A 25800-nucleotide genomic window follows, 5' to 3' on the forward strand; every position below is an offset into this window, starting at 1 on the left:
GTGATGTGTGATCTGATTGGGGACATCTGTGTGATGTGATGATAAGGAACCAATTATTTTAAGTTATCATTGTCTAAGTCCTCAACACCACACCACCACACCTAGGAAGGAATTTAAGATTATAAAGCTTAAAAGACAAATGGGCAGTGTAGCCAGTTGGTTTTATGGGTGCTCTGAGGAAGAAAAAATGGTGACCCTGACGGTGTCGCAGAGGAAAAGGTACTGGAAGGATGAACACGTCTGTGGAAGGTGGTGCAGAAAAGAGTCTGGATGGAGGAGGATGGGGAAAGGCCTACCTGTATGGGTTTAGTATAGGATTCTTCTATGAAACAGGTGGATGCCAGATTGGGAAGTTCAGGCTGGTTGGTCAAAATGTGGAAATTCTCTTGAGTGTCAGCTAAGGAGCTGGGTCTTTATTTTGAAACTAGGAGACCCAGACTTCTGTCTGTCTTTTTAAAAATCCTATGATCTCTCATTATTCAGCCCAAACTCCTGAATGTCAACAATTGCTGCAAGTAAGAGTAGCTGTCCCTTTCAGACAAGACATGTGCCACCCAGCAGTCCCTGCTTTGCACATGATCAATGCACAACTTTACCCACAACTACATTTAAGTCCTTGTTTGGACACCTTAACCCCTGCCTTAGGTGAAGGGGCTCTTTAACAATGAAAGCAACTACATTTTAGGAGCAAAATGAAGGATGAGTTATAGGCAGAGAAACTAAAAACAGAAAACAGGAAACTATCACAGTAATCAGAAGCAAGGCAAGCTGAGCTTGGAATGGCATGATGGCAGTGAGAATGAAGAGTGACAAAGGTGAGAGAGATTATGAAGGAAGATTGTAGTTGGGTGTGGGAGGGAGAAGAAGGTTTCAAAGTTGGCTCCGAGATTTCAAATTGGGTTTGTCTGGGAACATACTGGCATTTAAAAATATTTCCTATAATCATTTCTATGGAGTACACTAGATGTTTTCTTGGCAAATACTAACTCGTGAATACTGGCCACACAGCAAGAAGAATTTTCCAGCCTGAAAATGTCTTTTTTCTCCTTCAAAGTATAAGGGTGTGGGAGGGAGAAGAAGGTTTCAAAGTTGGCTCCGAGATTTCAAATTGGGTTTGTCTGGGAACATACTGGCATTTAAAAATATTTCCTATAATCATTTCTATGGAGTACACTAGATGTTTTCTTGGCAAATACTAACTCGTGAATACTGGCCACACAGCAAGAAGAATTTTCCAGCCTGAAAATGTCTTTTTTCTCCTTCAAAGTATAAGGCAATGCTTTGATAGTCTTCATTAGTAGTGTCTCCAGAACCTACAACAGAAGTTCACTGAGTAAAATATCCGAGCAAAATTTGTTTACCTTTTATTGCTAAACTAAAAATAAGACCCAAAATCATGTGATTAAAAATTCTTAACAGCAAACATCAATGCCATTATTAGTGTCTGTTTTCATCACAAAACAAAAAATTCATCATAATCATCCCAAATATTAACTCTGTTCCCTCTTTTCATTCTAAACAGGAATCAGCAGAGGAAATTATAAAACTTTTGAGAATCTAGGTTATGGTTTGCCATTATCCTTTGAGATCTTTATCATTTTTTTGAATCTTAATCTCATTTCCTAAAACAATAATAACTGTGACTATAACCTCAACCATCATTTGCCTAGTTTCAGAACAATCAGAAGTTAATCAGGCCAGACGCGGTGGCTCACGCCTGTAATCCTAGCACTCTGGGAGGCCGAGGCGGGAGGATCACTTGAGGTCAGGAGTTCGAGACCAGCCTGAGCAAGAGCGAGACCCTGTCTCTACTAAAATAGAAAGAAATGATTTGGACAGCTAAAATACATATATATAGAAAAAATTAGCCGGGCATGGTGGCGCATGCCTGTAGTCCCAGTTACTTGGGAGGCTGAGGCAGTAGGATCGCTTGAGCCCAGGTGTTTGAGGTTGCTGTGAGCTAGGCAGATGCCAAGGCACTCTAGCCCAGGCAGCAGAGTGAGACTCTGTCTCAAAAAAAAAAAAAAAAAAAAAAAGTTAATCATAATACACATGTAATCTACCTCCCTTTTTTTTTTTTAGCAATGCCTGATTTAAATAGTCTGTGTATGTTTATTAGATAAGTAGGGAAGATGATATTCAAGTGGCCAATAGATGCTAAAGATATTACTGTTTTTCTTTTGCTTTGGGGTCTATATATATTAAGCACAGAGGAAAAGGACCCCAAAGCTGCTGGAGTTCCAATTCATTGTTTACATTTACCTATGGGAGTTGGCGGTCCAGTAGGATACTAAAGTATAACAATTGCCCTGCCCCCCAGTCCAAGAAAGATAATGGAGTTGATAAGAGAAAGGTGTAAAGCAAGGTGATGAAAAGTGTGTGTGTGTTTTGGGGGTAGGAGGAGACATATATATATCTTACAGAGGACAAGCCAGATCCCACGTGAACTTAGAAAAACTTAAATGCTTCAGTACAATGTTAATGTGTAATGTTAGAACAGAAATGTCAAGTTAAACATTGGCAATTCTAAAGTTGCTTGTATCTGTACTTCTTTCCTTTAGTTCTTTATTTTCTCCAATTACCTTAAGGATTTCCCAAGATACTAGAAGATGCTTTTACCTGTTTGTTCTCTTGAACACTAAAACAAAAATTTTCTCATGAATCTTATCATTGGTTCTTATGGTCATTTTGTGAATTTTAAAAAACAACAGAACACAAAAGGACAAATATTTTATGATTTCACTTAGATGAGGTACCATGAATAGTCAAATTCATAGAGACAGAAAGTAAAACAGTGGTTACCAGGGGCTAGGAGGAAGGGGAGAATGGGGAGTTATCATTTAACAGGTAAAGAGATTTAGTCTGAGATGAAAAAGCTCTCGAGATGGAGAGTGGTGATCGCTGCGCAGCAGCGTGAAGGTATTCAGCGTAACCTAACTGCTATACACTTTTACACGGAAATTTTATGTTATGTATATTTTAGCACAATCTTAAAAACTAAAGCAAAACAATACATATAATATTATATTATAGTCCATAAAACGAAAATCTGAAAATTATTTCAGTAGTTTCTATGAATAATTAAAAACATGGGAAGAAAACCTATAAGCAGGTATTCTCAGAATACAGAATTCTCTTTTAGACCTTCAAAATCTTTAAAAACTACATTCTGTGTATATCACTCTTGATCAAAGTAATCATATATTCTTAATTTATAACTCAATTTTTTAAAATTTATGAAAATATTTATTTACATCTTCAAAAATCATCCTCCATTTCCTATCACCTTCATTTTGAAATCTTTGCTTTACCACTACTGTTTGATAAATACCAGGATTTAGGAAATCTGGAATTGACCCAAAAAAACCTTAATTTTTAAAAATGGTCTTTTTTATAATACCATCTCACCTTTAAGTAGTAGGGATCTTGAAATCTAGCAAGTACCATACAGGGCTGTGTGTGTCTATGTTTACCTGGTATACATTCGCACCCAGGGTGCCTGTGTGTGTATCAATCTGATAATTAGATCACAGGAGTAGAAGTGTTTTATGATAAAAACCTTTAAGAGAAATCAGGGGAAAACAATGATATTTACCAATAATGTCTGCATAGATTTCCATTTTGTTGTGTTGTTGAGCCAGTGTAAAAGCTTCATTGTTACATCTGGACATGACAAGAAACTGGATGGCGGACCCATAGTCACCTAGCTGTAGAAAGAACCTGTAACAAAGTACTTGACTTAGTACTTGATTAGCTTGACTCATATAAAATAAGTTTGTGATTTACAAAATAAAATCATTTTCAACCAGGAGAAACCATTTAAAAATGAAAACTTATTAGTAAACTACAGTTCTACATTACGTTTATACTTGAAAAACATACTTTCCTACAGTGATCACAATAGCCTTTGATTAAATACCTAGCCCTAATAAAAAATTTAAAAGATTAATATTCCTTTTGAATTCATTTGATGAGGGGAGGTGAGGGATTTCTTTTAAGGTTAGTTTTTGAAAGTCCAAAAATTTTAATGCATTATGTTACCTGGCCACCATTTTGGCTCCATCCAGAGACTGGGTCTCTCTGACAATACTGACAGCTTTTTCAGGATGATTGAGGTGATCCAGATAGATGCGGATCACACTGTTCCACTGTTTTGCATTCTCATAAGCCACAACAGCTTCTTTGTATCTGTAAAAAAAACACTTAGATCAGACAAACTTTCTTAACACTGTCAATTTGGGGGAAAATGTCAATAAATGTTTGGGACATTTTCCTGTTTTACTGTATCTGTAAAAAAAAACACTTAGATCAGACAAACTTTCTTTTTTTTTTTGAGACAGAGTCTCACTTTGTTGCCTGGGCTAAAGTGAGTGCCATGGTGTCAGCCTAAGCTCACAGCAACCTCAAACTCCTGGGTTCAAGCGATCCTACTGCCTCAGCCTCTCGAGTAGCTGGGACTACAGGCATGCACCACCATGCCCGGCTAATTTTTTCTATATATATATTTTAGTTGTCCATATAATTTCTTTCTATTTTTAGTAGAGACGGGGTCTCGCTCTTGCTCAGGCTGGTCTCGAACTCCTGACCTTGAGAGATCCACCCGCCTCGGCCTCCCAGAGTGCTAGGATTACAGGCGTGAGCCACCGCGCCCGGCCCAGACAAACTTTCTTAACACTGTCAATTTGGGGGAAAATGTCAATAAATGTTTGGGACATTTTCCTGTTTTACTGATGGTGGCTGCTTATTTTTCTTGAATTTCTTTTTCCTTCATCAGAAAAAAAATACCAGGAACCATACCACTAAAATATGTTCTTTTTAGGGGTTTGATAAACCAAGAGTAAAATACCAATATTGAATTGTATTTTCTAATCTGAATCAAAGCTATATAATTTTTACATTTTACTGTGTTTTTCTTTTTGGGAGGATTATACTAGTAATATGGGATTCTTTTAGATAGCATAGAAAATATAGAATTTTTCCCAATAATAGATATAGCTTAACGGTGATATATGAAATCTTTGTATGTCAACCTCTAGATGGAGCTCAGGACTTCTCTTCAGTTTTTTTTTTTTTTTTTAATTTTTTTTTTTTTTTTGAGACAGAGTCTCACTCTGTTGCCCTGGCTAGAGTGCCGTGGCGTCAGCCTAGCTCACAGCAACCTCAAACTCCTGAGCTCAAGCAATCCTCCTGCCTCAGCCTCCCGAGTAGCTGGGACTACAGGCATGCACCACCATGCCCGGCTAATTTTTCTATATATATTTTTAGCTGTCCATATAATTTCTTTCTATTTTTAGTAGAGACGGAGTCTCGCTCTTGCTCAGGCTGGTCTCGAACTCCTGAGCTCAAACGATCTGCCCGCCTCGGCCTCCCAGAGTGCTAGGATTACAGGCGTGAGACACCTTGCCCGGCCTTCTCTTCAGTTCTGACCAGCTCTTAGCTCATTCCATTTCAACAAGACATTTAGTGCGTATCTCTATTTCCTAAGGTTACTTTCCCAAAAGCAGAGGGTTATTAACCTTTCAACTTTTCACTGTCTTAATAGATATTTCCAAGTTATGTTCTACAGGCTATAGAAATTTACGCTTCTATCAGTCATGTACAAGTTCATTTTGATAGTATGGTTATTAGTTTAAAATAGGTCTTTCCCAATATGATAGATTGCTTTAATTTAATTACTATGAGCAAGGTAGAACTTTTTCATGTTTACATGAAGTATAGTTTCATATTGTATTTCCTTCTCAGGGACTTGTCTTCTTGTCTTTAGCCCATTTTCCTGTTAGTATCTTTGAGTTTCTTGTATTAAGCTGTACGAGCTCTTTGTATGTTTAGGATATTAACTATCCATTGCTATATTTTAATACTGTTTTGTGGTTTGAACAGTGATGCCATATATGTGGAATTCATGTTTCTTCACTTTTCTTTCCCTCTGTATCCTTAAGTTATCCTCCTTAATAAAACAATCACTTAACTTCATTTTCATGCCACACTGTATCAAAATTTAACTTCTAGTATTTAATCCTCAAAAAAAAAAAAAAAAAGACAGTAGTCTCTGTTTCAGTATGTGAAGGAAGGACTGAGGTATATGAGATATAGGAAGATTTTAACAGTCTGGCTCTTGAGGCCATCGAAGGGTATATGAAGACATTTTCTGTCTTTCTCTGCTTTGCCTTTCTTAGAGAGTTGTAAATATCAATTTAATTTATAAAACTTACATTACTTTAAATTTTTATGAATTTGAGAAATTGTACAAACCTTCCATCTGCTTCTTTAGCTTTGGCATACTGCAAGTGGATCTTAGGAGAAGAAACATGAGGCAGAAGCTCACCAACTTTTGCCCTAGAGATGTAGGTTCAAGAGAATAATATCAGCACGACATTCACAACAAAAGTAGCTTCCTACAACCAAGTATCACTTTTTAGGATTCAAAAAATAGTTATCAAGATCTTTCAAAAATCTTGGCTCCCATAGATAAGACAAGATGCAGTTGCTTTTTCTCCTACACCCACCACCCAAGTATGGGAAAATTAAGGTTAGTCTATTAACTCTTCTAGGACAACAGGGTTATTGTTTTTTCTTAGTAATTTATCTGATCTGGGATTTTCCCACACCAAACCAGTAGAATGTGCTGTTCTTTGGAAAAAGCACTATTAATATAAACTCATTTAAGGAGAAAAAAGAGACGGAGGCCAGGCCCAGACAAGGGAACATAATGGACACGGAGGAAGCATGGCAAGGAGACAAGTAGGGGGACCCTGGGGACACATTCATTTCCAAACCTGCTCAGAAACAAAACGTAGCCACCTCTTACCAGTTCTTACAGCGGATGTAAACAGATGCTGCTTTATCGTAGTAGAGACCTTTTTCATATAGTTGTGCTGCTTCTGAAAATTGCTAAAATAATATGGGATTATTAAAATACTAAATTTATTACGTGTAAGACCACATGAATATTTACACAGAGAAAAGAAGACCTTCATGTTCTCCAGTATGGCTCCACAGTCTCTTTTAAGGACCCTGCTGGGATGCTTGAGGGCTTGGTTAACCCCACGGCGTATGTCCCCCATTCTTATGGACATCTGGGCCACTCCAGCCAGACACAGCTCATCGTGTTCCTGCAATTGTAAGGCAGATACTAACAAATCAGACCCCAACTTAACATGATATATTTCAGTCAGAACAATGAATTTAAATCTAAAATGAGTCCAACGGTTATGGTTTATTTTCATTTATCTTTTCAGAGACGTCTCATGATTTTGAAGTAACACTGAGTCTTTTTTTAAAACCAGCTATTACAAAGTTATATTTTGTTCTTCAGAAGTATAGATCTTTTGTGCTTAAGATCAAATTTTTACTACCCCTTGTCATGATACCTTATATGTCTTCTTGGTATAAAATTTTATACAAGAAGTATATACTGGCTATATAGCATAAATGCTATGAATAAAAGTAACCAAATTGAAGATTTCTCTACCAGGCATAAATAAACAAAAAACTTTATTTAGAATTGTTTAATTCATTAAAGATAACAAAGACAGCTGAAGAACCTTTCAAATAACTAATCTGTACTAGTAAAATGTAATGTCAGATATTTTATCTAAAGCAGCATGTCTAGAATTTTCTGTGATGAAACAAGTATTCTATATCTGCCACTATATTGTTCGCTATGGTAGCTAATAGTCAAAGTGGCTACTGGGCATTTGAAATATGGCTAGTGTGACAAATTGAATTTTAAATTTTATTTAATTTTAAATAACTTACATAGCCACACATGGTTACTGTATTTGAAAGTGCAGATAACAAATGAACTAAAATAGATATAGCCAAACAAAGAAAATGTCAAAAAACCAAGAGAAAAATGTGAAAAGGATATGATTAGGCAATTCATAAAAAAAAAATACAATTGGCCAATAACTAAATAAAAACATGCTCAACTTCACTAATAATCAAATACACACAAAATGAAATTTTTTTTGCTGATCAAATTGGTAGAGATAAAAGAGATGTTAACATTAAATGTTGTTGGGAATGTGGAGGAAGTGGATACTCACACACGCAGTGGGTATGAATTACTACAACTTCTTCTGGAGAGCAAGTTAGTAATATCAAAAATGAAAAGCATATTTTATGACCTAGAAATCACACTTATGAGGAAATAGTCTTCAGAAATACTATCTTAGGTAGCTAAAGATACATGTACTAGGTAGAATATTCATTGTAGTGTTTTTGGTAATAGAAAAAAAACCCACAAGTATAATTCAATAAGGGAGTAGATGAAACAATTATGGTACATCCAAGCAATGGGACATTAGAAGCTCTTAAAAGATGAAGACAGGTTCATATGTATTGACTTGGAAAGGCCATGAAGAAAGCAAAACACTACTTTGCACAGAGCGGATACTCAGTTGATCTTTGCTAAATGAATGAACACGAATTATTTCATTTTTAGTAAAAAATCCATATTATATACATGCTTAGAAGAGATTCTGGACAGAAATATATAAAATCACTAATAGTTGTTACCATTAAAGGGTATGGATGGAGCTGAGAATCCTGGACTCTCACTTTTCATGTTAACATACTTTGGTAATTTTTAAAATTGGCTATAATTAATTTTTAAAATTGGCTATAATTAGGTTGCATTACTTACATAATAAAAAATGCTAGATACAAAACAGAAAATCAAGTATTTTCAACCTTTAAAAAACCTAATCACCTAAAATCACCTAACTTAAAAACAGCACTTTTTATTACAAATCTTAGCTTTTTGAGCTAAAATTCTGGGATGGCAGAATGAGGCGGCACAGTGAGTACACACTTTCCAGGTTCATCTTAAAATTTACAGTATGAGAAATGAAATGGCAGAACGAACTTTTATGGACTGGGAATTCACTTTCGAAATGGTTACTGAAACCTTCAAAAAGTAAAATCTGATTTCCAACTTTGGAAGCTCATATTTAGGATACAATGGAAAACCTCTTTCAGGTTGATAAAAATATTGTCATCTTCAGTTTTGAAGAAGTTTAAAGTGTTTTGAAAGGATTTAAGTGTATCCTTGCAAAGCTGTTAAACTGAAAAAGGCTCACCTGCTAGATGCTGAATAAATACAATGCAAATAAGACTATAATTTTTTAAAATGAAACTGAAAACAAAATCAAAGATAATTATGCATATCTTATCTTTATTCAAGGTTACCTTATTATCACCTGTCATTCCTTTCTCATAATGAGCCAAAGCATTTACATAATCACCCCTGAAAGAAAAATCAGAGTAAATTTTAATATATAAGAATTTTATTTACATATACAAGACTTAAAAAATAATCTTTGTCACTGAGTTGCTTATGCTGACAAAAGATGTGCTAACCAATAGATGCATTCTTTCAAAATGTAGTCTCTCATAATTTTGCTACTTTAAAAATAATTATTAAACAGGATTATGCTACACTGTAACGTACTGTGTGGTAGGCTAGCCATTTTGGGGAGCTATGTTAAATTTTACGAGATGCTTTTGGTTAATTATTTCCTTTGGGGCACTAAATGACAATCATGTGATCATAAAAACCAAAGTTTTTCTTTTTTTCCAAAGACACAATATTTATAAGAATATATATGGAGAGAACTGGGTGGCTGTCAATTTATCAAAGGATAGAAATGGAGGAACATACTGGGGATTAGAGTATTAAGGGCCCGGGTTCTTGCTCTGAGGAAAAGTATTATCATGATATAAATAATAACATTCCCTATTCCCATGACTGATGCTAACGTGGATCTGCATATCCGTAAGACATACTTATTTCAATTTATTTTCATTATTGGGACAGAATGAGTCAATGATTTGCCTAAGACCCTAAGACCCTTTTTTTTCTTTTTCTCTCTCAGCACTAAAAGTTTTCATCTGTCTTCCTTCAGTAGCCTAAGACCCTTTTTGAAATCCATCTTCCTCCAAGAAACCATCTCCTCCAGAATAAATTTAATCAGCTCTGAAAATGGCATCGAGATCTATCTTGTTGCTAGTTTATCAGCATAGACAAGTTATTCGACCTCTCTAAGCCTTATTCAGTTTCCTCATTTATTGATGTACAAGGAAATTTTTGGAAGAGAAGCTGTTCTTCTGATTGAGAACTTTGTTTTGGTCAGCCCAGGGCTTCACAGTCAGTAATGTTCCTGAATGGAAATTTCTAATACTTGGCCCCAATTATATCAACCAAGCTGGGATGTCTCCTGACAATAGGAAAGATGGTTCCTCCTTCAGGGGCCTGAGGTTTTCCTTGGGCAAGCTCAATTAGGAGATGCTAAATTAAGATTTTAGATTTTTTTTTTTTTTTTGAGACAGAATCTCGCTGTTTTCCGGGCTAGAGTGAGTGCCGTGGCGTCAGCCTAGCTCACAGCAACCTCAAACTCCTGGGCTCAAGTGATCCTCCTGCCTCAGCCTCCCAAGTAGCTGGGACTTGATACGTGTGTGCCACCACGCTGGGCTAATTTTTTCTATTTTTAGAAGAGACGGTCTCGCTCTTGCTCAGGCTGGTCTCAAACTCCTGACCTCAAGCGATTCTCCCACCTCAGCCTCCCAGAGTGCTAGGATTACAGGCAGGAGCCACTGTGCCTGGCCGGAACTCTCATTATTTTTATGTTGTTATTTTAACTCTCATTTTGTTACTATTTTGAAACTCTCACATGGATCTAGTGCGTTAGTCTAATCCCAAACTGGAGAGTTAAATCTCTCCCAGACTTGAGAAAAATTAGCTGAGTGTGGTGGTACAACACCTGCAGTCCCAACTACCTAGGAGGCTGAGGCAGGAGGACCACTTGAGCCCAGGAGTTTGAGGCTGCAGTGAGCTATGATGATGCCACTGCACTCTAGCCTGGGAAACAGAGTGAGACCTTATCTCAGGGGGAAAAAAAAAGAAAGAAAGAAAGAAAGAAAATGAAGAACTATGTAAAAAATTTTAAAAAAATCAAATGTTAGAACTATATTTCCTTTCTACAAAGACTAATCTTTTCCCACATTTTAATATTTTTGAAATTGGAACATATCTTATAATAAATATAAAAAAAATGGTTGTGATGTAGTTGCCATCGCATAACATGTATGAACTCATATTTGCAAATAAATTTTAATTTATTTTCTCTGTAGGTATTTGCATTGGTAGCACTAACCATGGCTGATGTTAACTTAAAGTGGGATCCTGAGTGCCTCTAAAATTATACTTTTATGCAGAATTGAAATAAAAATGTATGGTCTGTCAAGACTGTTGAGAATTAAGATGGTCTAGCAATTAAGAGAACTAGAAAATTCTGGATTTCTCAGAATAGATTATGGAATTTCCAAAGATAGGAGAGACGTGTGAAGCCTATTCGTGCATTACAAAGGATTATTACCCAAGCATTGAATATCCTCCTGTGAAAAGCTTCTGGTGTGACTTTCAACGCTAACTAATTTTCATCCATAAGCAACTCAGCTTAAAAGAGAAAAAAACTAAAATTTAAGCAACTAGACGATGTAGACCAAATCTTGGTGTTTTTTACTATGCCTTGAAATTATGTAACAAAGTGTTAAAAGATGTCAGGACCATGAGCATACGTCAATGAAAAGCAGTGTGTCACCCTGATGCTATGAATAATTGTTGATGGCCAAATATGATTTAAAACAATACTTAGACTCTAAATATAGAAAAAGCTTAGACTCAGAATTAGATTTTGATGCTGAATTAGATTTAAATGCAAGGACAAGACATCATTAGTTAGAAAAAACATTTTTTAGATGTATAATTAATATAGTTTTTTTGATTTTTTAAAAAAAATTTGTTTCAGAATAATATAGGGGTACAAACATTTTGGTTACATAAATTGCTTTTGTACCATTTGAGTCAAAGTTGTGAGTGTGCCCATCCCCCAGATAGTGTGCACTGTATCTGTCAGGTGTGAATTTCCCCATCCCTTTCACCCCCCCCACCTGCTTGATTTCCAGTGAGTTCTATTTCCATGTGCACATGTAATAAATGTTGAATGATCAGTTCCAATTTAATGGTAAGTACATGTGGTGCTTGTTTTTCCAACATAGTTTTTTTGCCCTAAAAGAAGCAATTATTAAATCTGTGGAGGGCTTTATCATTAATTAGGAAGTTTAGAACTGAAGATATGCAATATTAGCTAGTGCTTAAAACACACAAAAATGAGGACTTACGTGAATTCAAGCTGAATAGCATATTCTTTTGATATAAATGGTATTTGGTCTGGGGCCAAACGCTTTGCCAGCTGTAAAGCACTGTCCCAATGCTGCAAATCCCTTCTCATCTGTTAAGAAGAGAAAGATCTTAATTTCAAAGGAGTGAATTATTTTGCAAAGTTACCATATAGTGCTAGTTTTAATAAAACAAATTGAAACAACTTTTTGTGTAAATAATGAAACTTGACCTTTACAAGGATAATATATTACTGTAGCACACATTCTCAGTGAGGGGGTGACAGAGCCCTGAAGGGAGCAAAAATTGATTCTTGGGGGGGCAAAACAATCTTAGCCATTACAATGGTTTGTGGCCCTCTAAAAGTCAATCCTACTCATAATATCTTATTTCTTAGTATTTAGGCTTTTCTCAGTAGGGAGAAATTAAATTTAAATTAAATCAATTAAATTAATTTTTCCTTTTAGAGGGGTGATGATAAAGAAAAGTTGAGAAACACCTTGCTATAAGAATTGACGTTATTTTCTTAGAAAATCTGAAGCTATGTCACAACACGAATAATAGCAAACATAAATAAAATGTAAATGTGCTTTTCTCCATGGTCCCTGTGGTCTTTTATCTGTGTCTGGTCCATGATTCGAAATATAAACTAATCATTAATAATATTTTGAAGTTCACTCCTTACTTTATAAAGAATTAATAATAGCTAATATTTTTCAAATGCTATTCTCTGCCAGGTACTGTTCTAGGGCACAAGCTTATTTACTTTTCACAACTCTCCTTTTGCAATGAACTTTTCTTGTACCCATTTTAGAGATTCAGAAATTGAGGCAAAGAGAGGCTAGTTTTGTACATAAGGTTACATAGCTAGTATGTGGCAGAGGTGGGCAGTAGGGCTCTGTCTGTATGCTCTTTACCTAAATAACTCATCAATCTCCTTTCTCAAGCCATTACCTCCAATTCTTTCCAATTCAAGCAGCACATGACAAGCACCCACAGCTAAATGCAGAAGAGCTAAGATGACATCTTTGCCTTCACACATTGCAGTCATATTCCTACTTCAGTGAGTATAAGTCCAAGTTTTAAAAACTTCTCAGAGTGTCCCCAAGTATCTCAAATAATACTGTAAAATTATCTAAATTTTTCTTAAAATTATTCACTTATGATTTAAAAATGAAAATTTGCTATAGAACAATCTGAAAAAGGAAAGTTGTGAAATTAATAACAGACATTTTTAAAACAACGTCTTTTATACAGTTGTAGAAATGCTGGTTTCAGGTGGAATAACATCAATAATTATAATAGGTACCATTTTTGTGTCTTTACTATTGATCAGACACTGTGCTAAATGATCTAATTCTCATTTTTAAATCTTTACAACTGTTCTGTGGCCCATATATTATTTCTATTTTAAAGAAGTGGGATATAGGTCTCAGAAAGCTCAAATAATTTGTCCAAGGTTGCGGAGAGCTGGGACTTGAACCCAGAAGTGTCTGACTCTAAAGTCCATGCTCTTAATCATTTTTCCACATTGCCACCTCTCCCTTCTTCCTTGCCCTTGAACAAGATCCTTTGTTTTGTTCTAGTCTCTCTCCTGCAATGCTCACCTCTGGGAAACTAATCATGGCACACTAGTCCTTAGCACACCTCTTAATACACATGAGAATTTTATACGGTAAGTAAAAGGTAAGTTTTCCCATCTGGAAAATAGAGAAAATAATAATATTCTCTCATAGGATTGTTGTGAGAGTTAAATGAGTTAATATATGTCAAGTGCTTAGAAAAGTGCCTGGCACATGTGAGCACTTTATAAATGGCGGCTATTTTTCTTTGTTTTTGTAAATTATACAATCTGTTCTCTTTGGACACGTGTAGACTTTAAGTTGCTTGACAATGATATAATACCATGCTTTTTATGTCTCTACAGAATGCATAATGAAAACATTTTTGAAGTTAATGAGTACTCAGAACTGAAATGTTTCGAGGGGAGGACGGCAAAGGCATGCAGTGCCTGGTGCCGAGAAAATCTAACTGTACAGAAGAGGTGACCCTCCTTGGCATGTTCTTGGCATTCTCACTTGCTGCCATACCTCCAGGGCAGCAGCAGGACAGCTGGATGCAAGGTACAGGTCCTGAGCCAGGTTGAAATCGTTAGTAAACATGGCAAGATGTCCTGCCAAAAGATTGTAGTCCTCTATTCCCTACAAATAAAAGCAGTTTTGATGAGAAGAAATACAGGGGTTTAACTTTTTTTTTACTAAACACTTTGCTCAGTAGGAAGTGGCAATGTTCTATCAATTCACTTATTTATGAAACAGATAAGATTAACTGCAAAAATTTAAAATGTTTGAACAAACAGCATTTAAATCTTAACCTGATGCTTCTTATAAAATGCTGTTTACCTTTATTTGTTCCAAGGACATCACTATGCCAACCTCTCTAATTGTCCGATAAACACGGATCGCAAACTCCACTTCCATGTGGTGTAGACAAGCTCTGGCCAACTCATTCCAGGCAGCCCCATCATTCAGAATCCTGCACATTTCCCAAGCATCAGAGAACCTGGGATTTGAGTACATGAATTAAATCAGAGAGCTCTAACTGCCACATATTAGGCAATTTTCAGACTATATTTAATATCTTGCCCTAGATACATTTTGCAAAGCATTTTTAACCTTTGTCATTTGCAAGTAATTAAAAAATATTTAAACTTTCTTCTTTTCTCATACAAATGTTTTTTCTTGCATTTGAGTCTATACTCCGTAACCAGCCCTTTCAATTAACTAAACAATTCTATTTATTTATGTTTTATTTCAAAGATAGATGAAAATTATTTTTGTTCTCATATAAGTCTAATAAAATTAGTACTCTATTCCTATAAATTTGGAGGTTTAAAACAGAGCTCAGCAAACTATGACCTGTGAGCCAACGGCAGTCAGCTGCCTGTTCTTGTAAGTCAAGTCCGAGTGGAGCACAGCCCCTTACTAGCTCACTCGTGTGAGGGCTGTCTAGAGCTGCTTTCGTGCTACAGCAGCCAGCCTAGGTAGTTGCAGAGACCCTATGGCCCTTAAAGCCTCAAATATCTTCCATTTGACCCGTACCAGAAAAAGCCTGCCGACCGCTGGTTTAAAACATGAAGGTAAGTGCCAATTGAACTTTTTGTGAAACTTCCACATCAGTGAATATATCCATCTATCTATCCACATATTCATTTTTTCATCCAACACACATTTATGGAGCTCCTACGATATGCTTGGAACCAAGATACAAAAGTCAAACACACATTCACTGTCCTTAAGGCAGTCTTAATTGGGGAAAGTGGAAGAGACAGATAAGTAAACAAATGACAATAACATGTTAAGATAGAGGTAACTGAGTGCTTGATATGTGAATCTCTGTGCTAAGACTTTGCATAAATTCTCTCATTGGATTACCCTATTACCCTATGCACCAAGTATTATTTATTATTTGTCCTCTATAGAGGAGGGGAGTGAGGCTTAAAGACCTTAAAGACTAGCCGAGTCACACAGAGTAAGTGGTAAAGTGCTCACAGTGCATACTGCATCCTGGCCCTGAGGCGACACTTCAGAAAGACCCCAGCCAGGACTGCCTGTGGTGGGGGGGGTCAGTCAGAGAAGGCTTCCTGGAGCAGGAGATGATGGCTTCCGTGATCATTTAGAGATAAGGAAAGGGCATTCCAGGAAGAATCACAAAATATACAATTCAACAGCCAGCGGAACAGAGAGGAAATTGAGGGGAGACAGTTGAGCTGGTATTAAATCAAGTGCCTAGGATGACATGCTGAGGTCCCTGAGGAGTTTGGATTTTTTCATAAAGGCAACAGGAAGTCAGTGAAAGAGCTTGAGCAGGGGAATGAGAGCATCAAGGCCACATTTTCAAAAGTGTGTGGAGACCAGATTAGATTGTCACGAGGCTTTCAGGAGAGAGAGCAGTTAGGAAGAGGTTACATTATACATTATTCCAAGTGGAGCCCGAGTCAAGATGGGGAATACAGGAGGAGAAAAGGGTCAGAGGTGTGCGTGCGTGCGTGCCTGTGTGTGCATGTGTGTGCGGGTGCGTGCCTGTGTGTGCATGTGTGTGTGGGCGCGTGCATGTGTGATTAGAAGGGAGGGGAATAGAGGTCTGGAGAAGGCAATGCATCCAGTTTTAGACAGGGCAAGTTTGAGGAGCTCAAAGACGTCCAAGTATGTAGAAGAAGGCAGTTGTAAATACAGATTTAAGTTGAAGACCCAGATTTTGGAGTCAGCTTCATATGGGTGGTATTAAAGCCATGTAAGTAGAAGAGATTCACTCAGAAATAATAATTAGAGCAAGAAGAGAAGGGAGCTCATGGGACCCTGATAAATAGCAACATTTAAGACATGGCCAGAATAATTAAAACCACAAAGGAATTCACAGTGGCCCTAAGAGGTAAGAGAAAAAAGCAGGAAAAGGAAATCTCAAACAAGGAGAAAATCAAACTTCATGATGATGAAATAAAGATTATTGTTGAAATAATAAGGTTTATTAGAATTTCACAATAACTGGGCTATTCGGGTGCTTAGAAACCTTCTTGTTCTGAAGGACTTTTCTTGTAATAAAGTACCCATAAACAATAACACCGGATAATAGCACTTCCTTTATCTTATTTGAGCCTCAGGATCACCCAGTGAAGTAAACAAGGTAAGTACCATTATTTCCATTTATTTAATAGGAGTTGACCTTTAAAAATCACAAAAGCAAATGAGAAGTTTTAAGAGAAGTGTTTTAAATCCTACCTTTTTAGCATTAAAGTCTGTGCCAGCATTTGTCTCAGCTCATTAGGCCCCTTATCTTTTAAGCTGTCGAGAAAGCTGTGGGTGCTAAGGTAGATGCTGTTTATTTTTCCGCTCTGTGTCTGGCAGGTCAACTCTCCATTATATAGCAGCAGAGGTTTATGAGAGAAGGGAACTTTGGTGCCACCAGCCAAAATAACCTTGGATCCTATGTTATAAAACAGACATCTTTTTTTTTTTTTTTTAAACAGACATCTTAATGCTGAAAGCTAATACTTAACATAAGCATCAGAATTTTCAATTTCATTGCAATGGAAATTCATTTATCGACAAATATACAAAAAGTGACTAAGTACCTTGTATAGTGTCCTTGTGAAAGACATAAGTATACACCTTATCATCATCATAAGCGACAAATACACCTTTATCCATTGGCCAGTTTTCCCAAAGAACACCTTTAATGGTTGGTGAAAAATCTGGAATTTCATAGGTAGCATCATTAACCTAGAAAATAAAATTTACAGATTTGCCCCAAGTCTGTACTTAAATCATTATCATCTGTCTTGGTAGGAGCCTGTTTGCAGCCTGAGCTGGTATAGCGTACCCATTCATATGCAACCTAACATCACTCCAACCACACAGGGAAGAAAGTTCCTTTTCCCATTCCTATACTAGGTCTGGCTTGAAAAAAAACTATAGTTATTTGGCAAATCAAAGGTTTGATCTAAAATTTGGTAAATTTGTAGGAAAAACTAAAAGTCTAGACACAAAGCTTCAGGTTAAGAAAAAAAGTTGAAGCTGCTCAAGATGACAGAACTAAGGACACACTTGTTTAGAAATTTTTCAATAATACTGAGCATTCAGTAAGACTGGGTATTAAGAGACAAAAATTAATTCATACATTGTTTGAACTTTACACAAATTGCACTGGGGGATGTTTTATTTCAAAAAACTTCTCTAAAATGCATTACAACAAACATAAATATATAATCATCCCTCGGTATCCACAGGGGGATTTGTTCCAGGACGCACCCCTCAGACATCAGAATCCACGGATGCTCAAGTTCTTTATATTTGTATTTATATATAACCTATGCACATCCTCTTTAAATCATCTCTAGATTACTTATAACACCAATACAATGTAAATAATTGTTATACTGTATTGTTTAGCGAAGACAGAGACACAAAAGTCTGTCCATGTTCAGTACAGATGCAACCATCCATCTTGTTTTTCCCTGAATATTTTGCGGTTGGTTCATTCCGTGGATGCAGAACCCACAGATACAGAGGGCTGGCAGTACTATTATAGTAATTTACACTATTAGAAAATCAATCCATATAGTTCCTGTGAACTCAGGTAGACAGACTTATATATATATTTTGAGTAAGGAACTGAGAAATACCTGCTTCTTCCTACTCTATCTTCCTTGCAAAATAAGAATGAATATAAAATTCCTGCAATTAACAACTAATACTATGAAGCTGTATTGCCTAATACAGTAGTTCCTAGTATAATGTCCAAGTATAGTAAATGATCTACAAGCACATATCCGTTTTGCTAAATCTCTTTTCAAAAAAGTTAAGGATGTTTAAAAATAGGAGTGACTGACTTTTAAAATGGGTCCATCCATTTTTACTCAACCAGTACAAAAATACCTTCTCCTTGTGTTCAGGATTTTTAAGGAAAGAGGAAAAGCAACTATAGGCAGAAAAGACAAGGTATATCCCCTGCCTCTGATGCTTACTGCATATTTGGAGAGAAAAGTCATGTAGAGGACGATACACTGTAATAACTGTAATATTGTGCAGTACATGATAAGGTTAAAACTGGTATAGAATATAATAACTATTTTTCCCTGGGACTGCCACTATGAAAAATTGCAGAATGGAAAAAGTTTCGACATAAAATAGTCATGAAAGTCTATCACAAACATGGTATCATGCAGATGATAGCCAAGTATGACAATTCTTAGCACTGTTTAAAAGAAAATTTTATATGAGATACATTTTCTTCTTATATTGCACTTTAAAAAAATAAGGATTTCTAAATTTTCTAGACTTACTGGACAGTAGACAAATCCATCACTTTTTTCATCAATGAAAACTAATCTGGTCCCATTTGGGTCAGGAAAAATCTTTTTCACACTAACAGGATGTCGATAATCATTAACAAACTGCCAATCTTCAATGTAGAAATACTGAATGACACCAGTCTAAAAAAAAAAAAAAAATCCAGTCATGAACATCTAAGAGGTGGTCAAGAAAATACTGACTTTCAGCATTTAAGTTAAACATTCTTCCTAATTTTAAGAGAAAAATGTATTTCTGATGAAGAAAGAGTCTAAGAATAATATTTAGTATATGTGAAAGGTATAGGTCCTAGAAAATAAGTAAAATGGGATTAAACATTCTATTAATTCTAATATTTTTAGTGATATTAAAGCATAATTGATTTTTATATTTCCTACTTGCTGGAAATACTCCTATTTTTTAAGATTAACTTTCAAATGTGTTACTTCAAATATTTTTTGCTGTTAATAGATGAATTAGAAAATTAATTTTAAGAACAAAAAACCCACCCAGTACAATCACTTGTATTTCTATGTATTAGCAATGAACATGTATACACCAAAATTAAAAATACAATCCCATCTATAATCACCCCCAAAATGAAATACTTGGGTATAAATTTAACCAAACATGTACAGGATTTGCATGTTGAAAACTACAAAACACTAATAAAAGAAATCAAGGATTTAAATAAATGGAGAGGTATACTATGTTAATGGATTGGAAGACTAAACATAGTAAACATGTTAAATTCTCCCCAAATAATATAAAGGTTTAACATTATTTCAATAACAATCTCAAAAAGATTTTTTTATGGATACAAACAAGATTATTCTAAAAAAAATTTTTTTTTAGACGGAGTCTCACTCTGTTGCCCTGAGTAGAGTGCTGTGATGTCAGCCTAGCTCACAGCAACCTCAAACTCCTGGGCTCAAGTGATCCTCCTGGCTCAGCCTCCCGAGTAGCTGGGACTATAGGTGTGTGCCATGACATCCAGCTAATTTTTCTAGTTTTAGTAGAGATAGGGTCTGGCTCTTGCTCAGGTTGGTCTCAAACTCCTGACCTCAAGTGATCCTTCTGCCTTGGCCTCCCAGAGTGCTAGAATTATAGGTGTGAACCACTGAGCCTGGCCTAGATTATTCTAAAATTTATATGGAATGGCAAAGGAACTAGAAGAGCCAAAACAATTTTGAAAATAAAGAGTAAGGTGGGAAATTAGTCTGCCCAATTTCGAAGCTTTCTTTTTATAGCAAAGTAATCAAGACTGTGCCCAGCACTCTGGGAGGCCGCGGCAAGAGGATTGTTTGAGCTTAGGAGTTCGAGACCAGCCTGAGCAAGAGCAAGACTCCATCTCTACTAAAAATAGAAAGAAATTAGCTGGACAATTAAAAATATATAGAAAAAATTAGCCGGGCATGGTGGCGCATGCCGGTAGTCCCAGCTACTTGGGAGGCTGAGGCAGAAGGATTGCTTGAGCCCAGGAGTTTGAGGTTGCTGTGAGCTAGGCTGACGCCAGGGCACTCTAGCCAGGGTGACAGAGTGGGACTCTGCCTCCACAAAAAAAAACAAAAAAACCCAAAAAACTGTGATATTGGTGGAAGAGCAGACACATAGATGGAACAGAGAAGCCAGAAATATACACAGATATGCCCAATTGATTTTTTCCCCCTATTTTTAAGATATCAGCATTTTTATTTTTAATTAATAGCTTTATTGATATAATTTGCATACCATACAACTCCATGGCTTTTAATATATTCACAGAGTATGCAACACTTTATCACAATCAATTTTAAACAATTTTAAAACATTTCATCAGCTCAAAAAATTCCACTTAGCAGTCAATCCAGATGCCCTTCAGTGGGTGAATTGTTAAACAATCTGGTACATCCATACCATGGAATGCTACTCAGCAATAAAAAGGAACAAACTACTGATACACACAATCTGGATGAATCTCCAGAGAGGTATGTTGAGTGAAAAAAAAAAAAAAAAAAAGCCAATCCCAAAAGGTTGCATATTGCATGATTCCATTTATATACCATTACTGAAATGGCAAAATTATAGAAATGGAAAACAGGTTATATGTTATTAAAATACCAGGGTTTAAGGATGGGGTGGAGACAGGAGAGAAGTAGGTATGGCTATATAACAGCAACATGAAGGATCCTTGCAGTGATAAAATTGTGCTGTATTTTGATTCCTATCAATGTCAATATCCTGGTTGTGATAATGTACTATAATGTTACCATGGCGGAAACTACATAAAGGGTATATAGGACCTCTCTCTGCATTGTTTTTTTTTTTTTTTCTTTTTTACAACTGCATGTGAATTTACAAGAATCTCAAAATAAAAAGATTAAAATAAAACATATGATAACATCTTGGACTTCTATTTCAGTCAAGATGGAGTAAGACACTAGATGTACTTTCCTACCCCAAACAACCAAAAATCATAGACAAAATGCATGAAACAATAGTTTTTATGATATTGGAATCAGGCAACAAAGGACAATGATTGTTTCTTTGTTGAGAAACAAACAAGGTGAGCCAGACTGGAAAAACTTATAACTCACAGAGCATTGGGTAGAATACTCAGGAAAGTCTTGCCTCGGGAATGGGAAATAAGTGGCTATCACTGAGCACTATTTCATACTTGCCAAACAATTCATAAAAGACCCAAAAGAGTCAAACTGTTTCCAAATAAATTAACTGTATCCCAGAACAAAGTTCAAAAATATTTCAGGAATACAAAAATATCCAGCATCCCAAAAGGTAAAACTATCAGACATGCAGGAAAACATGACCATAATAAGGAGAATAATTATCCAATCAAAACGGACCCAGAACTGATCCAGATATTATAATTAGCAGATAAGATCATTAAAGGTTATTATAACTATATATCACATGTTTAAAAAGATCATTGGAAACACAGAAGATACTAAAAAAAATCTTCCACACATGAAAACTATCATATCTAAAATGAAAAATATATTGGATAAGTTAAATGGCAGATTAGACATGATAGAAAAAAAGACTAGTGAATTTGAAAATACAGCAGTAGAAACTACTCAAATTGAAACAGAAAAAAGAATAAAAAACTTGAAAGAGCATCAGCCTGTGGGATAGCTTTAAGCAGTGTATTGGAGTCCCTGAAATTGGGGAGGAAAAGGAGGGAGAATATTTGAAGAAATAATAGCTGAAAATGTTCCAAATTTGATTAAAATTATAAACCCTCAGATCAAAGAAGCTCAACAACTCCAAGAAATGTAGAAAAACTACACCAAGACAAATTAGAATCAAACTGATCAAAAAAAGTGATAAAGATAAAATCTTAAAAACAGAGGAAAATACAGATTATACACAGAGGAATAAGATAAGGGTGACAGAGTTCTTGTTGGAAATAATGCAAGCAAGATGACAGTGGATCAACATCTTTAAAGTACTGAAAGAAAAAAATATTTAACCTAAAATTCTATACCTAGCAAAAATATCTTTCAAAGATGAAGGTAAAATAAAGACATTTTCAGATGCAAAAGCTAAAAGAATTCATTACCAGTAGACTAGTACCATAAATAATGATAAAAGTCGTTCTTTAGGCAGAAAGAAAAGATAACAGATGGCAATATGAACCTACACAATAGAATGAAGGGGTACCAAAAATGGCAAATATATAGATAAGTATTTATTCATAAGATTTTTTTCTTATTATTTAAATCTCATTAAGAGATAAATGGCTGGGCACAGTGGCTAACGTCTGTAATCCTTGCACTTTGGGAGGCTGAAGTGGGAGGATTGCTTGAGGATAGGAGTTTGAGACCAGCTTGAGCAAGAGTGAGCCCCCATCTCTACAACAAATAAAAAAATTATCTGGGTGTGGTGGCATGTGCCTGGAGTCCCAGCTACTCAGGAGGATCACTGGAGCCCAGGAGTTTGAGGTTGCAATGAGCTATAATGACACCACTGCACTCTAGCCTGGGCAACAGAGTGAGACCCTGTCTCAAAAACAAAACAAACAAACAAAAAAGATAACTGATTATGTAAACAAAACTAGTTAATATTGTATTATGGGCTTCATAAATCTGTAAAAGTAAAATGTGTTACAACAGCACTAAGGTTGGGAGGGGAGAAATGGACATGTGCTATTCTAGGGTTCCTATACTATATTATTAAGTGGTATACCACCACTTAAAGGTACACTGTGATAAGCTGAACCTAAAAAAAAACACTAAAATAACAGAGTTGTAGTTAATAAGTCAACAAATGAGATAAAAATCAAATAATAAAAAATACACAGTCTAAAAGAAGGCAAAGAAGAAGGAAAAGGTAACAAAGAACAGATAAGAAAAATAGAAAACAAATACAAAGATGATATACTCGAACCTAAAACATACAGATAATTAAATTATATTTAAAGGTATAAACTCCTCCATTAAAAGGAGAGAGATTATCAGATTGTGAGATTGATGTCTATGCTACTTACAAGAAAAACATTTACACATAAAGACATAAATAAGTTAAAAATAAAAGAATAGAAGACATAAACTAAAATAACATTGTCAAAAACTGGAATAGCTATATTAATATCATACAAAATAGATTTCAGAACAAAAAATATTACCAGTGATTTAAAAAAGTCATTTCTTTCTTTTCTTTCTTTTTTTTTTGGAGACAGAGTCTCGCTCTGTTGCCCGGGCTAGAGTGCCCTGGCGTCAGCCTAGCTCACAGCAACCTCAAACTCCTGGGCTCAAGCAATCCTCTTGCCTCAGCCTCCCAAGTAGCTGGGACTACAGGCATGTGCCACCATGCCTGGCTAATTTTTTTTTGTATATATTTTTAGTTGTCCAGATAATTTCTTTCTATTTTTAGTAGAGAGAAGGTCTTGCTCTTGTTCAGGCTGGTCTTGAACTGCTGACCTCAAGCGATCCTCCTGCCTCGGCCTCCCAGACTGCTAGGATTACAGGTGTGAGCCACCGCACCCAGCCTAAAAAAGTCATTTCAAAATGATAAAGGAGCTTATTTGTGAAGAAAACATAGCAATGGTTATGCATGAACTTAAAACCAAAATAAGCAGGAGAAAGAAAATAACCATTAGAGTAGAAATCAATGAAATATAGAAAAAGAAAAACAATGGAGAAAAATCAATGAAACAAAAAGCTGGGTCTTTGAAGAGATCAACAAAATAGATAAATCTCTGGGCAGACCAATCAGGAAAAAAAGACACAAATTATCAGTATCAGGAATGAGATAGGTAATATTACTACAGATTCTATAAATATTAAAAGAATAATAAAGAATATGATTATTTTATGCCTATATATTTGATGACTTAGATGAATGGACAAATTCCTTGAAAGACACAAATAACCAAAGCTCACTAATGAAGAAACAGATAATCTGAATAGCTTGATATCTATAAAAACATTTTAATTTGTAGTTTAAAATCTTCATATAAATAAAACTCCAGGTTCAGATAGCTTTGCAGTGGAAGAGCTCCTTGCAAAATCCACACAGGCCACAGAGGCAAGGTTCAACCACAGTGTGACCCACATCTTGGCAGGAACATGGCAAGACAGACTGTCTTGTAAAAAGCTGTCACAAGTCATTTCTCATTCACCTATCTTGTGTGACACTTCCAAGGAACTGTTTCTCATCTGCTTCCCTGCTTCCAGTCATGCATGGGACTATCCAATTTGCCCTCCTTAGGGCACAGCTGCACAGTATAAACTGCCTGGCTAGCCATCTGCAAGCCAGAAGAGAGTTCTCAACAGAACCAGACCACACTGGCACCCAATCTCAGACTTCCAGCCTCCAGAACTGTGAGAAATAAATGTTTGTTGTTTAAAAAAGAAAAAATATTTTTGTGAGTGCTGAGAGAGATGGATCTTGTTTCATTCTCCCACATGTGGCTATCCAATTTTTCTACCATCATTTATTGAATAGGGCTTCTTTTTCCCAATGTATACTGTTGTCAGCTTTGTCAAAAATCAGTTGGCTGTATGTGGATGGTTTTATATCTGGGTTCTCTATTCTGTTCCATTGGTCTATGTCTCTATTTTTGTGCCAATACCATGCTGTTTTGGTTACCATAGTCTTACAGTATAGTTTGAAGTCTGGTAATGTGACGCCTTTAGATTTGTTCTTTTTGCTTAAGATTGCTTTGGCTATTTGGGCTCTTTTCTGGATCCAAACAAAGTACAGAATTTTTTCTAGATCTGTGAAATATAATGTTGTTATTTGGATGGGGATTGCATTGAATCTGTAATCACTTTGGGTAGTATGGACATTTTAACAATGTTGATTCTACCGATCCATGAGCATGGTATGTTTTTCCATTTGTTTGTGTCCTCTGTGATTTCTTTCCTCAGTGTTTCATAATTCTCTTTGCAGAGCTCTTTTACCTCCTTAGTTAAGTATATTCCCAGGTATTTATTTTCTTTGTAGCTTTTGTGAATGGTATTCTGTCTTTGATTTGACTCTCAGCTTGACTGTTATTGGTGTATAGAAATGTTACTGATTTGTGTACATTGATTTTGTAACTGTAACCATCTGTCTCATTACTCACAAAAATTAATTCCAGATGGATAAAAGATTTAAATGTAAGGCACGAAACCATAAGAGTTCTAAAAGACAATGTAGTAAAAAACTCTTCTAGATATTGGCCTAGGCAAAGAATTTATAACTAAGACCCCAATGATGATTACAGTAACAACAAAAGTACATAAATGGGACTTGATTAAATTAAAAAAGCTTCTGCACAGCTAAGGA

General features: G+C 35.8%; 1 protein-coding gene across 1 annotated transcript in view; it reads right to left on the reverse strand.

Annotated features, from left to right (window-relative positions):
* Positions 1–25800, reverse strand: part of WDR19 (WD repeat domain 19) — an 86224-nt gene that overhangs the window by 23023 nt on the left and 37401 nt on the right. Inside the window, exons 15-27 of the mRNA XM_069494082.1 lie at positions 19023–19172; positions 17313–17460; positions 16960–17164; positions 14584–14743; positions 14272–14382; positions 12184–12293; positions 9193–9250; positions 6972–7112; positions 6809–6891; positions 6253–6336; positions 4042–4188; positions 3596–3720; positions 1201–1313 (exon numbers count right to left, since the gene is read on the reverse strand). Of these exons, the coding sequence (XP_069350183.1) occupies positions 1201–1313; positions 3596–3720; positions 4042–4188; positions 6253–6336; positions 6809–6891; positions 6972–7112; positions 9193–9250; positions 12184–12293; positions 14272–14382; positions 14584–14743; positions 16960–17164; positions 17313–17460; positions 19023–19172 (1635 nt within the window). The remainder of the gene's footprint in view (positions 1–1200; positions 1314–3595; positions 3721–4041; positions 4189–6252; positions 6337–6808; positions 6892–6971; positions 7113–9192; positions 9251–12183; positions 12294–14271; positions 14383–14583; positions 14744–16959; positions 17165–17312; positions 17461–19022; positions 19173–25800) is intronic.

Source organism: Eulemur rufifrons, chromosome 19 (genome assembly GCF_041146395.1).
Source record: "Eulemur rufifrons isolate Redbay chromosome 19, OSU_ERuf_1, whole genome shotgun sequence".
Taxonomy (NCBI): domain Eukaryota; kingdom Metazoa; phylum Chordata; class Mammalia; order Primates; family Lemuridae; genus Eulemur; species Eulemur rufifrons.